This window comes from Hippocampus guttulatus, chromosome 1, assembly GCF_054856545.1.
Source record: "Hippocampus guttulatus isolate MCC_2025c chromosome 1, RoL_Hgut_1.0, whole genome shotgun sequence".
Classification (NCBI taxonomy): Eukaryota; Metazoa; Chordata; class Actinopteri; order Syngnathiformes; family Syngnathidae; genus Hippocampus; species Hippocampus guttulatus.
This window is the reverse complement of record NC_141261.1, coordinates 15,032,218-15,042,615: the sequence shown is the minus strand read 5'-3', so window position 1 is coordinate 15,042,615 and position 10,398 is coordinate 15,032,218. Positions and strand designations below refer to the sequence as shown.

Sequence of the window (10,398 nt, the reverse complement as noted above, 5' to 3'; positions counted from 1 at the left end):
AGTGCCCCTGTAGCACCGATTCTGGCCCCCCCTGTGCCCCCCCCTCCGAGCGCAGATTACGCAGTCGTGCCGAGTCGCCGACGTGAAAGGTGGAACCAAAGTGTGTGATTTAACATTCTAGTCGGACCCTTTAGTGCGCTGCGCCATTTAAAAATGAGCGGCGTGTGCGTGTTTGTGTGTGCGTGCGTGTGTGTGCATGTGTGTGTGTGTGTGTGTGTGTGCGTGTTTGTGTGTGTGCGTGTGCGCGCGCGCGTGTGTGTGTGTGTGTAACTTTTTTAGTCTCCCTTTTTATTTTAATTTTTATTTAACAGGATCAAAGACATTGCCTTTTAAAATTTGGATAATTATATGCATGTAAAACATCTAGCTTCAGTGTATTTGCAATTTTTGTCCCCGGCAGGCTGGTACCATATCATCCCCTGGCTTGAATATTCTCAACAGACGTATTGTTACGCTTGCAGACATTTTAGCCCTCCTAATACTGTTTTTTTCTCATCACTGTAATGTTATGACTACAATTTCAAAGTCTGAAGAAATAATAAGTCAAATAAGATTTTGAATCTGTCTTTTTAGCTCTGGGTTGAATGTGCCCCCCCATCAAAACCCCTGGCCCCAGCCCGGCCCCCTCAGTGAAATTGATCCAGAACCGCCCCTGGACTGTCCTCCACCCGCCCGACCGAGGAGGTTAGTCAAGTTTGACTAAATGTGCATTTGCAAAGCCAAGCTGGCACCCGCCACATGAGCATAGGCAAAGCAAACTTAAAATACACGCGTAACTGCCTTTGAGGTTTGGGTTGACAGTCAATCTGGAGTGGCGACGAACAGCCTCAAGCCTCACTTTTGAAAGAGTTATTTACGATCTGACTAACTGCTGCTCGCCAGGGGTTGAGTTCAACATCCCCAAACAGCGGCCATATCTGAAAATCTGCCATGATTGTTGGATAGTTTCATGAGAAACAAACTATTATTAGGCGGAATGTTGGAAGACTGGTCAGCACGTCCACCTCACAGTGGAGAGGTTGTGGGTTCAAAGCCGGCCTTCCCGTGTGGAGTTTGCATGTTTCTCCCCCGTACCTGTGTGGCTTTTCTCCGGGTACTCCGGTTTCCTTCCACATTCCAACATGCACAGCAGGTGAACGGAACACTGCAAATTGTGCCAAGGTGTGAGTGTGAGCGCAAATGCTTGTTTCAGCTAAGTGTGCCCAGCAATTGGCTGGCGACCAGTTCAGGGTTCATGGCCGAAGTCAGTTGGGATAGGCTCCGGCACACCTGCAACCTTTGTGTGCGTGTGTGGGTTTTTTTTTTTTTGGGGGGGGGGGGGGGGGCATAAAATATATATTTTCTGCCTTTTAACTATCGACTAAAAAAGGGGAGTCCAAAGACAGGCCACTTGCGGTCCTCTGCATTAAAAGTTGTTGAAAGAGGGCAGACTTGTGTTAAAAACAATAATCAAGATTTAACAAAAGTGGAATGTTACAAGATATGACATTTTTAGCACGAGTTTTTCATATCAACATGTGTTACTTTTTAAATGTAACTATATTTTATTATTTTAAAAAAACTACTTATACAAGATGTCACACTCTTTTTTTAAATTTAAATACTTCATGTTGAATGCTGCAGGACACACACACACACCAAACTTTTAGTATTTGGCCCTAGGAGTAAAAAGTATAAAATAAACAAATATTTTTGATAATGACATCTCTGTTTTTTTTTCTTAATCGTAATATTATGTTTTAATTCTGCAAAACAGAAAAAGACAGATGCATGTTCCGTATGTCACATGACAATGCCAAAGATGACACAATAAATCAATCATGATCAAGTTCATTCAGAAAGAAGCACATATTAAAACAATTACAGACTGGCTCACTTGAGTGGGCAAAGACAGACGTGTTTGGGACAAAAAAAAACAAAACAAAACAAAACATTTCAGTTATTTTCTGTCCAGTTTCTTTTCAAGTTGCTTTCAGGAGGAAATCTTGTGAACGGCAACCGTGACAGTCCCATGATTCCTCACCAAAATGGTGCTGAAAAACATGTAGGAAGAAAGCACAATGCTTACTTGTTTTTTTTTCCCCTCCCATCATCCTGGTAACAGCGCAATTAACTATACACCTACAACGTTGAAAAAGGCTCTAAAGTGAAAAGGTGTACATGAAAGAGTTGTTCTTAATCTGTCTTGTGTCACACCCTAAATGGCCACCGTTCAGAAAACATCAGGAGAGATGTTCATCAAATGAAATAAACACCCGACCAAAATTCTGCTCTCGTGGCAAAACAAGACCATTGGGAAGAGCAAACATCAATGGAAAATGAGAGAGCTGCCGCTAGGTGGCAGCACAGCCACAACAACTAAATTCAACTCCTGTTGCCATTCGTACACCTTTTTCTCAACAATTGTGAAGTTCGTGAAAACGCTCAAATCGTTCCTCTCAGTCACTTGACACTGACGAACAAAACCGGTGCCGGCGCTCACCCGGAGTCGGACTCCAGGCACACGGTGGGCGTGTCCGTCGGGTCTCGGGTGAGGGCGGCGGCCTGTTTGGCCAAAACGGACACGACGCCCCCGTGCTCGTCTGACAGCGAGCCGCGGCCTGTTGGGGAGGGGGTCAAATGAGGACAATCGGTCAGGATGACAGCTCTCACACATGCCACCGGATTTCATGTTCATTTTGCTCACATTCGCGACTCAAACATTCGCATATACTACGCAATGTTTTTACTAACTCGGGCAACAATTATTTCGTATCTCCTATACACTGTTGAATGCTCCCGCACACTACAGCGATAACTGTCGCAAAGACGATCGAAACGTTTTTGTCACTTTTCTCTCATCGCGTCATTTGTCACCTGGGATATCACCTTCATCAACCTGCGAGTAATGTGCACAGGACAGAGGAAGCCTCATTTGATTGGCAAACGCTTTCATTTCATTATTCTAATTTCACACAGCTGCCACCCAGTGGGACGTTGTCCAACAACTCAAGGGAGTGAACTCAAACGTGTTTCGTTCCCCTTCCTCTGGCGATTTGCGTCGGTGTTAAACGGAGGTGGCCGAAACGTGTCCGATTCGATTGAAACTGCACTAATAAACTCACCACCAGAGGGTGCTAGAACTGCACACATGCAAAAATAAGATGGCCCATTTCACAAACGTAGTGCTTTAAATATCACGACATGACGACGATCACGTCACGGCAATATTGATATCGTGACATCGCCGTTATCGTTACACCCCTTCAAACTACACAAGGCTTGCATGGCAGTTTGCATTTTCAACCAGCGATATGCACCAAAGAGCAGGAGCGTGCCAATAAACAAAGAGAAGAAAACGCATTTGGGTATTGTGTGTGTCGGTGTTTCTCTGAGGATGTAGGTATTTTTAAAACATTTATTTGCGTGCAGTAGAGAATTTCAGTCGTGTGGGCAATAAAGAGTTCGAGAACCCCGAGCCTAAATTATAGACGTATTTGTGAAGGGCTAAAATCTATTTTTGAGTTTAGCTAACAATAGTTAACTTGTGTCATGAAAGTTGACTTACATGCCAGGTTGTGTCCTTGCTCGTCCGTACATAAAACGCCGACCACTGCTGGATTCTTCATGCTGCGAACGATGCGGTAGGAAGAGGGAAGAAAAACATTGGCTTGCATAATTATTAAACATAAAAAACGAAACAGGGGCTATTAATGTCTCACGTGTCGTCGAGGTGTTGCTCCAGTGTCGACTCCATTCGTAACTAATCTATTAAGAGGAATATTGAAGAAAAAGGAACAACTTGTTGGTGTTTTGATGCTTTTCCGGTGACGAGTCAGCTGACTGTCACATGCTCAGCGCTACGAGTGGCCGTGAGGGCCGAAAAAAGGAAGAAACGCGATTTGGAAAACCGTTTTCTCAACTCCAGACACACACGTATAAGAGGGAAAAAAATAAGTAAAGAATTCTCGAAAACAAATGACAATTAGTGTCTGTTCTGTACAATTTAGCGAAAGTAGGGGGTGTATATTATTGTAGATACCAGATGTCTATTTTCCAAATGTTAAAGCGGCAAACGTACTCAAACCACGACTCACACTTTGCACTAAAGTAGAATTATAGACAACCCCGTAAAATTTTAAATAAATCTAAGTAGGAGTATTGGGGTGACTCTTTTACATGAGTAAAAGGGTACAAGTACTTGATTACAAGAGTAAAAAAGTAACGAAGGGACAGTTATCAACAATATATGTTAGATAGCTGGTCATAAGGCTCATGGGGGGGGGGGGGGGGTGTTACAGTTCAAGTTTTTTGCATTGGTTTAGTCCTGTATGCTATGAAAATAACATGTTCCCATTTTTGCCAATGTAGCCAGTGCACGAACAGAAAAGTGCTAAAAGAGCTCACAACTGAAAAACGGCACCTTTTTCTTCAGCTCAAAGTGAGAATTTTCCAATGCTGGTGCTTCTTATACTCGCACAATTTGTGTTGTGTCATGTGCCGTACAAGAAAAAAACGGATTCCCCACTACGAATCGTTCTTGTCGTCAAGAACCCTGACCCTCGGCAGTGATGCTGTATTAAATGTATGTTATCGGAATAAAACCACTGCCTTGCCATATTTGATGTAGGTATGCTGAAATTCGGAGAGCTATGATTTTTTTTGGGGGGGGGTGGGTAGCGAGGTATGACTCGATGCAAAAAGTTTGAGCGCCACCCTTTTAAGGCATCAGCATGAGGCATGATATTGATCCTAAGATATGACACAAATGTGATGGGCATCAACCCGGAGCGTCTCATTTGTACGGCATTAGCTTGATGGATTTTGAAGGAAAGTCAGCCTTAAGACAGGCGGGCCTCAGGGGCGGCGCTGCTGACGAGGCAGAAATGGCCCGATATGATTATGTGGCTGGTACATTGGAGGAATCCATCAGCGGCACTGCGGCAGGCTCGCATCCTAATAATGCTCATGAAACCTACGCACTCAATCAAAACCTGACACACACACACACACACACACACGCTTCATCTGGGCCAGAGCGTTGTTTTGCTGCACGTGGCCACATCCCAACCTCGCTAAATCAGACCAAAGTGTCAAATCCCAAAATGGAGATTTGACCCATAGTGGGGGTGTTCGGCGGCCCTTTTCTCGCCCAGGCTCAAAAGTATTTGGACAAGTCGGACAACTGACTTTCTGCTCAGCCACACCTCAGAAGTGCTGCGCCATTCAAGCCAATCATGCATTTTATTACTTTTATAGATTGTTTAAAAAAAAAAAAAAAAAAAAAGGATTTGTATATACATTTTCTCTCCAAAACGCAATGATTGAAACAATATCAGTGAAAAAACGTTTTTTCCACTCACAAACATATTTCGACACACCAAACGACAATTGACAGTGAACTTATCTTGTTTTATTACTTGTTGTATTACTTAAGTTTGAATGAAAATGAATACAATAGCAGGAGGTAATTCAAACAAATGGCGAAAATAATCGAACATGCACACTGGGATGTGGCTGTGTTCAGAATTAACCAATCACATTCAATCTCATGTTAGCTGAATGTCAGCGCACAATTGTCTCCATTTAAAATGACTCTGATTCAGCCCAAATAAACTTTCGATGTTCTGGTAGGCTTTTGCTGACTTTTTTTTTATGTCTTGCAGCAGAAATGTGAATGCTCGATGCTAACAATGCCCCGCCCACCGCTCCAACAGGTAATGCCGCCACCACCATGCTTCACTGGTATCATGTTCTTTTTTTAACAAGGAGCAGTCATGAGTTAGCGTCCAACGTATCTTTCGAATTATGGCCTTAAAGCTCAGGCCCGGAAGGTTTTGTTAAGGTCTGATCAAATTAAGGTTGGAAAACTATGAACAGATTGAAATACAGTCGTGGTCAGTGGTAACACAAACTGTTAAGGCTGCTGCTATACAGCGAAAAAGTATGGCAGGCCCACTTAAACAGCTGAATTTTATTTGGGGTTATTTTGAATGGCGGCATTTTTTATTTATTTTTTGGTGACTCCCATTCAACGTGTTTGAACGGGACCGGTTCACTCTGAACACAGCCACATCTGAGTTATGAGAGGGTGTGCACACTTGTGCAACCACTTTGTCCCTGTTCTTCATTTTCACTTCACCTCTAGAAAACCTTTGGAAAAGAAAGCCACTTGAGTTCTGACGGTTATTTCTGTGGAGCCTATACAAAAATCTCAAAACGGGTGTGTAGAATTTGTTCAATGTTACCGTTTCCGCTATTTGTTACAGTTTTCGTTGAATTAGCCGAGTCGCAGAAAGACGCACATCAAACAAAAGCCGAGGAGGACCCTCCATCCAACGGAGGCTCTTGCCATTCACAAGCATTTGATGAGTCGGCCGAGGGGGGAACCTCGCACAGAGAGTGGGTGGGAAGTCAACTGAGCTGAGCTGAGCTGAGGTGAGGGAGCCCGAGCGGATAAAGAGACGAGTCGGGAGGGGAGCCCGAGTGACTGCCGCAAAGCTTACCACGGGACCCGTTGTCATCATCATGAGCTTCCGAGTGGTGCTGCTGTCCTTCCTCCTTGCGTCCGTCAGCTGGTCCAGAGGAGCCGTCATCACAGGAGTGAGTTTTATATTTATATACGTATATATATATATATATATATATATATATACACACACACATACGCACACACAGGTGCTTGTTAAAAAAATTGAATATTGTAATATAGTTGTCAGATATAACCATCTAAATGTAAATGAATTAATAGCTGAACTCTATCAATCTGTGGAATGTATGCTTGCATTACACAAGTTTCACTTTTTGAATAATATTATGGAAATAAATCAACTTCTTCATGATGTTCAAAATGTTTTGACAAGCACTTGTGCGTATGTGTGTGTATCTATATCGATCGATATAGATAGATAGATAGATAGATAGATAGATAGATAGACACATTCCTATTTGATTTCCTTTCAGTTAATCAGCATTTTTTATTTGCAGATTTTATCATTCAGACAGTACAAATTGTTAATAATTATTTTCTAAAGTAATATTTTTTTCAAACTTTGAATGCCCAAAAATGATTTGCAACTTTTTGTTTGTCTGTGGTGATCATTTTCTTCCCAAGATGCTATTTGCAGTGTTTCTCCTGTTGCCTACTTTGCTTTTTCCATGAAAAACTCAAGCGAATGCATCTTCCTGACTGCATATTACTGGGTTCATTCAGTACAACCGTTGTGAAATTCTTCTTTGTTTGTGTGTGCGTTATGCTGCCGCCCCAGTGGCCACTGGCCACGTCTCACACACATACACCAGCAAGTGTTGCAAATAATTCATCATGATCCACAAACTGTACATTAACATTTGCTATAATTTTCTTAAGGTCCAATTTTATCGAATGTATGAATTTTAATTTCCTTTTTTTTTCCAACAAATGTTGAAAAAAAAACTTTTGAAGATGGGCAATTCAATTCAGCGGAGATTAAAATTGGCTTTCTCCCTTTTAACAATCAAGATATAAAAATGTATTCGAACTACTGGTCCCTTTGTATTGTGCCCAACTTAAAGATGCGGGTAAAAACAATTCACCAAATTGGTTTGGAGCAAACGACTTGCTTGCTTTGTTGTCCTCATTAACATTGTTGCCATAAATGTCAATAATTGATATTTTAAAGTCATTCCAACTGAAATGACTGTTTTAGCCGTGTACAATACAAGTTGTGATTTTCACGGCGCGTTACAAACTACAAACCACGGCGCATGAATTATGTGGTCCATTTTGTCTCTTAACAAGCAATCCTGGTTTCATTTTCACTGACGGGCAAAGGCATTTCCTGTGCTGCATGGGTACAAATTTGTCAATATTACTGAAGCGCAATCAACATGCAAATAATGTTTCTCTGCAGTAATTTATTGGATCCACTTCAGCGCAAATAGAAGCCCAGCTCACGCGCTGTATTCCAATGCGTTAGATGCACAGTCACGTGGTTCGCTTCATGAAGTGAAAAGTGATTCCGCACGACAGCGCGCAGACCGCATCCTCATCCTCCTTCACGTCCACCGGAGGGAACGATATCCTGGCTGCAATTGATAGCCGCTTGTAAATAGATCTGAGTGATGAAACGGTACAAAATGTGCGGGGGCGCGTGGAAGTCCAAATGCAATTCAACCAAAGCGGCTTCCGTCAGAGGTCATGGGAGGGCCGTGTGTCACGACGCTTGGCATTTTCCTCTTGTCGCCGCCCACGTTTACAGACGTGAACAATAAAATAGCCGTTGCGAGCAAATGTACTGTATATATATCGGATTTTTGACCACACATACCGGCATAAACAAAGTGCCTTTCGGAGCGACTTATCAACGTGCGGGTCAATCGGCAGTAAACCAGGCCAAAATCCAGATGGCGCGGGGTAATGCGGGGCAAGGGACTAAATACAAACTAGATGCGGTTTACCCAAATGCTAGAGTGTCGAAAGAAGATTTTGTGATTTCTACAGAAGTAGGAACGCTACAGTTGTTGGTTTCACGTCTTATAAAATTGTTTTTTCTTCATATACAGTACATGTGTTTGTAATTGACATGTTTGCACTCTACTATACGTGCATGTACAGTATATTCACAGCCATAAATGTTCATACTGTATTATACAGTACATCGTAGTTGGCGGCCATTTTATCGGAAAGGGTTACGACAAAGTACAGTTCTAACGAACAGATTCGCTATGTTCCTCGAGCTACGTCGTAACGAGGTTGGACTGTAAGTTGAAATGGAGGCACCGCTGCTTGGAAAGTCGCACCAGAGTGAGGGCACGACCTGAGAGTGAACACGCCGCGTCTCCCTACAGGCTTGCGAGCGCGACATGCAGTGCGGCTTGGGTCTGTGCTGTGCCGTCAGTCTGTGGCTGAGGGGCCTGAGGATGTGCGTCCCGAGGGGCACGGAAGGAGACCTATGCCACCCGCTGAGCCACAAGGTGGGACGCGCAGACATCCAGCAACATAATGAAATTAATTGAAAAAGGAAATTGGAAACTATTTTTTGCCAAATTTATAAATACGGTAACAATCAGGTCCTTTTTTTTTTTTTTAAATAACAAGATTCAAGCAATTTTCTTTTTGAGGATTTTTTTATTTTGCACTGACTACAAATCTGGCCACATTTTTCAGGTTTTCATCATAATGATTTAGTGATATATTTAGTAATATTTATGAATTAAGGTTTTAGGTTCAATGAGGATTTTTGTTTCTGAAACTCTAAAACATGGAAAATCCGTATTGCACAAGCATGTATAGGTCCAACTGCAAAACCAAAATATGAATCATCTCTGAGCTCATCAGTGCGGGAATGAAGAGGCCGTTCGTTGATGCTCCTGTCTTGCCCTCGTGCAGGTGCCCTACCCCGGCAAAAGGCAGCACCACACCTGCCCCTGCCTCCCCCACTTGGTGTGCACCCGCTACGCCGGAAGCAAGTACAGATGCACCCAAGATTACAAGAACATAGACTTTCAATAAAGGGCCAGATGAATCACTTTCACGACTTCTGGAGATGAAAAACTACACCGCCGCGACTTTGTATACAGCAGCGTCGGGCAAAGGGTGATCCGTCTGTCTATTTTCCAAAAAACTAAATGTTGGGTCAGTAGCGCGTGCCACCGCGAAGCAAGGGGACGCGCACCAAAAACAGGCTACGAAAGGGACGTCGAGCACTTTCAAGCCTTTTTTTGGGCGAATCAATAATGTATGTATTGTACTGTATGACGTTACTTTGTCATAGGACGCGACAACATTGAGGGGTTCGTAGTTTTCAACTTGCACTGTTCTTGCCAATAAAATATGTCTTGATTGACACACCGATGACCATGCGTCCTCCTATTTACTTTTACATTACTAAAAAGCAAACACAATTGTTCGGCCGACTTCCACATCAAACATAACATTGAAAATAAGTAGAAAATAAGCTTTTCTTGTATGTGATGTTGTCGATTTGCTCTGAAGCTGTGTCTCTTAATATCTACATTTACAAAAACCCTTTCTCGCCATCTCGAGAAAGAAAAAAACGTGAGCAACATGACAAATTTCATCGAGCAACGTACTGTATTTCCCCTCCGTGAGTCGTCACCTTACCGTGGTGGAGGGGTTTGTGTGTCCCAATGATCCTAGGAGCTAAGTTGTCTGGGGCTTTATGCCCCTGGCAGGGTCACCCATGGCAAACAGGTTCTAGGTGAGGGGCCAGACAAAGCACGGCTCAAAGACCCCTTATGAAGAGAAAAATATATGGACCAAGGTTTCCCTTGCCCGGACGCGGGTCACCGGGGCCCCCCTCTGGAGCCAGGCCTGGAGGTGGGGCTCGTTGGCAAGCGCCTGGTGGCCGGGCCTACACCCATGGGGCCCGGCCGGGCACAGCCCGAAGAGGCAACGTGGGTCCCCCTTCCCATGGG

At 43.4% G+C, this 10,398-nt stretch overlaps 2 protein-coding genes across 4 annotated transcripts; one reads left to right on the top strand and one right to left on the bottom strand.

Annotated features, from left to right (window-relative positions):
* The first annotated feature begins 275 nt into the window (after window positions 1-275).
* On the top strand, window positions 276-9,815 carry prok1 (prokineticin 1). 3 transcript variants are annotated; one of them, XM_086113073.1, is made up of 5 exons: window positions 276-684; window positions 5,646-5,696; window positions 6,249-6,582; window positions 8,809-8,934; window positions 9,350-9,815. In XM_086113073.1, exons 3-5 carry the CDS (start codon window positions 6,508-6,510, stop codon window positions 9,470-9,472), a joined length of 324 nt encoding a protein of 107 aa, XP_085969199.1. In that variant the 5' UTR covers window positions 276-684; window positions 5,646-5,696; window positions 6,249-6,507; the 3' UTR covers window positions 9,473-9,815. The 3 variants fall into 3 exon arrangements, with proteins under 3 accessions (XP_085969199.1, XP_085969206.1, XP_085969191.1); XM_086113080.1 differs by lacking the exon at window positions 276-684 and adding an exon at window positions 3,256-3,378 and having other exon boundaries at window positions 5,649-5,696; XM_086113065.1 differs by lacking the exon at window positions 276-684 and adding an exon at window positions 3,256-3,378.
* Window positions 1,815-3,846, bottom strand: lamtor5 (late endosomal/lysosomal adaptor, MAPK and MTOR activator 5). The gene is made up of 4 exons (XM_086113094.1): window positions 3,702-3,846; window positions 3,548-3,609; window positions 2,483-2,600; window positions 1,815-2,033 (listed from the first exon to the last, which is right to left on the bottom strand). Exons 1-4 carry the CDS (start codon window positions 3,734-3,736, stop codon window positions 1,973-1,975), a joined length of 276 nt encoding a protein of 91 aa, XP_085969220.1. The 5' UTR covers window positions 3,737-3,846; the 3' UTR covers window positions 1,815-1,972.
* Window positions 9,816-10,398: the final 583 nt, after the last annotated feature.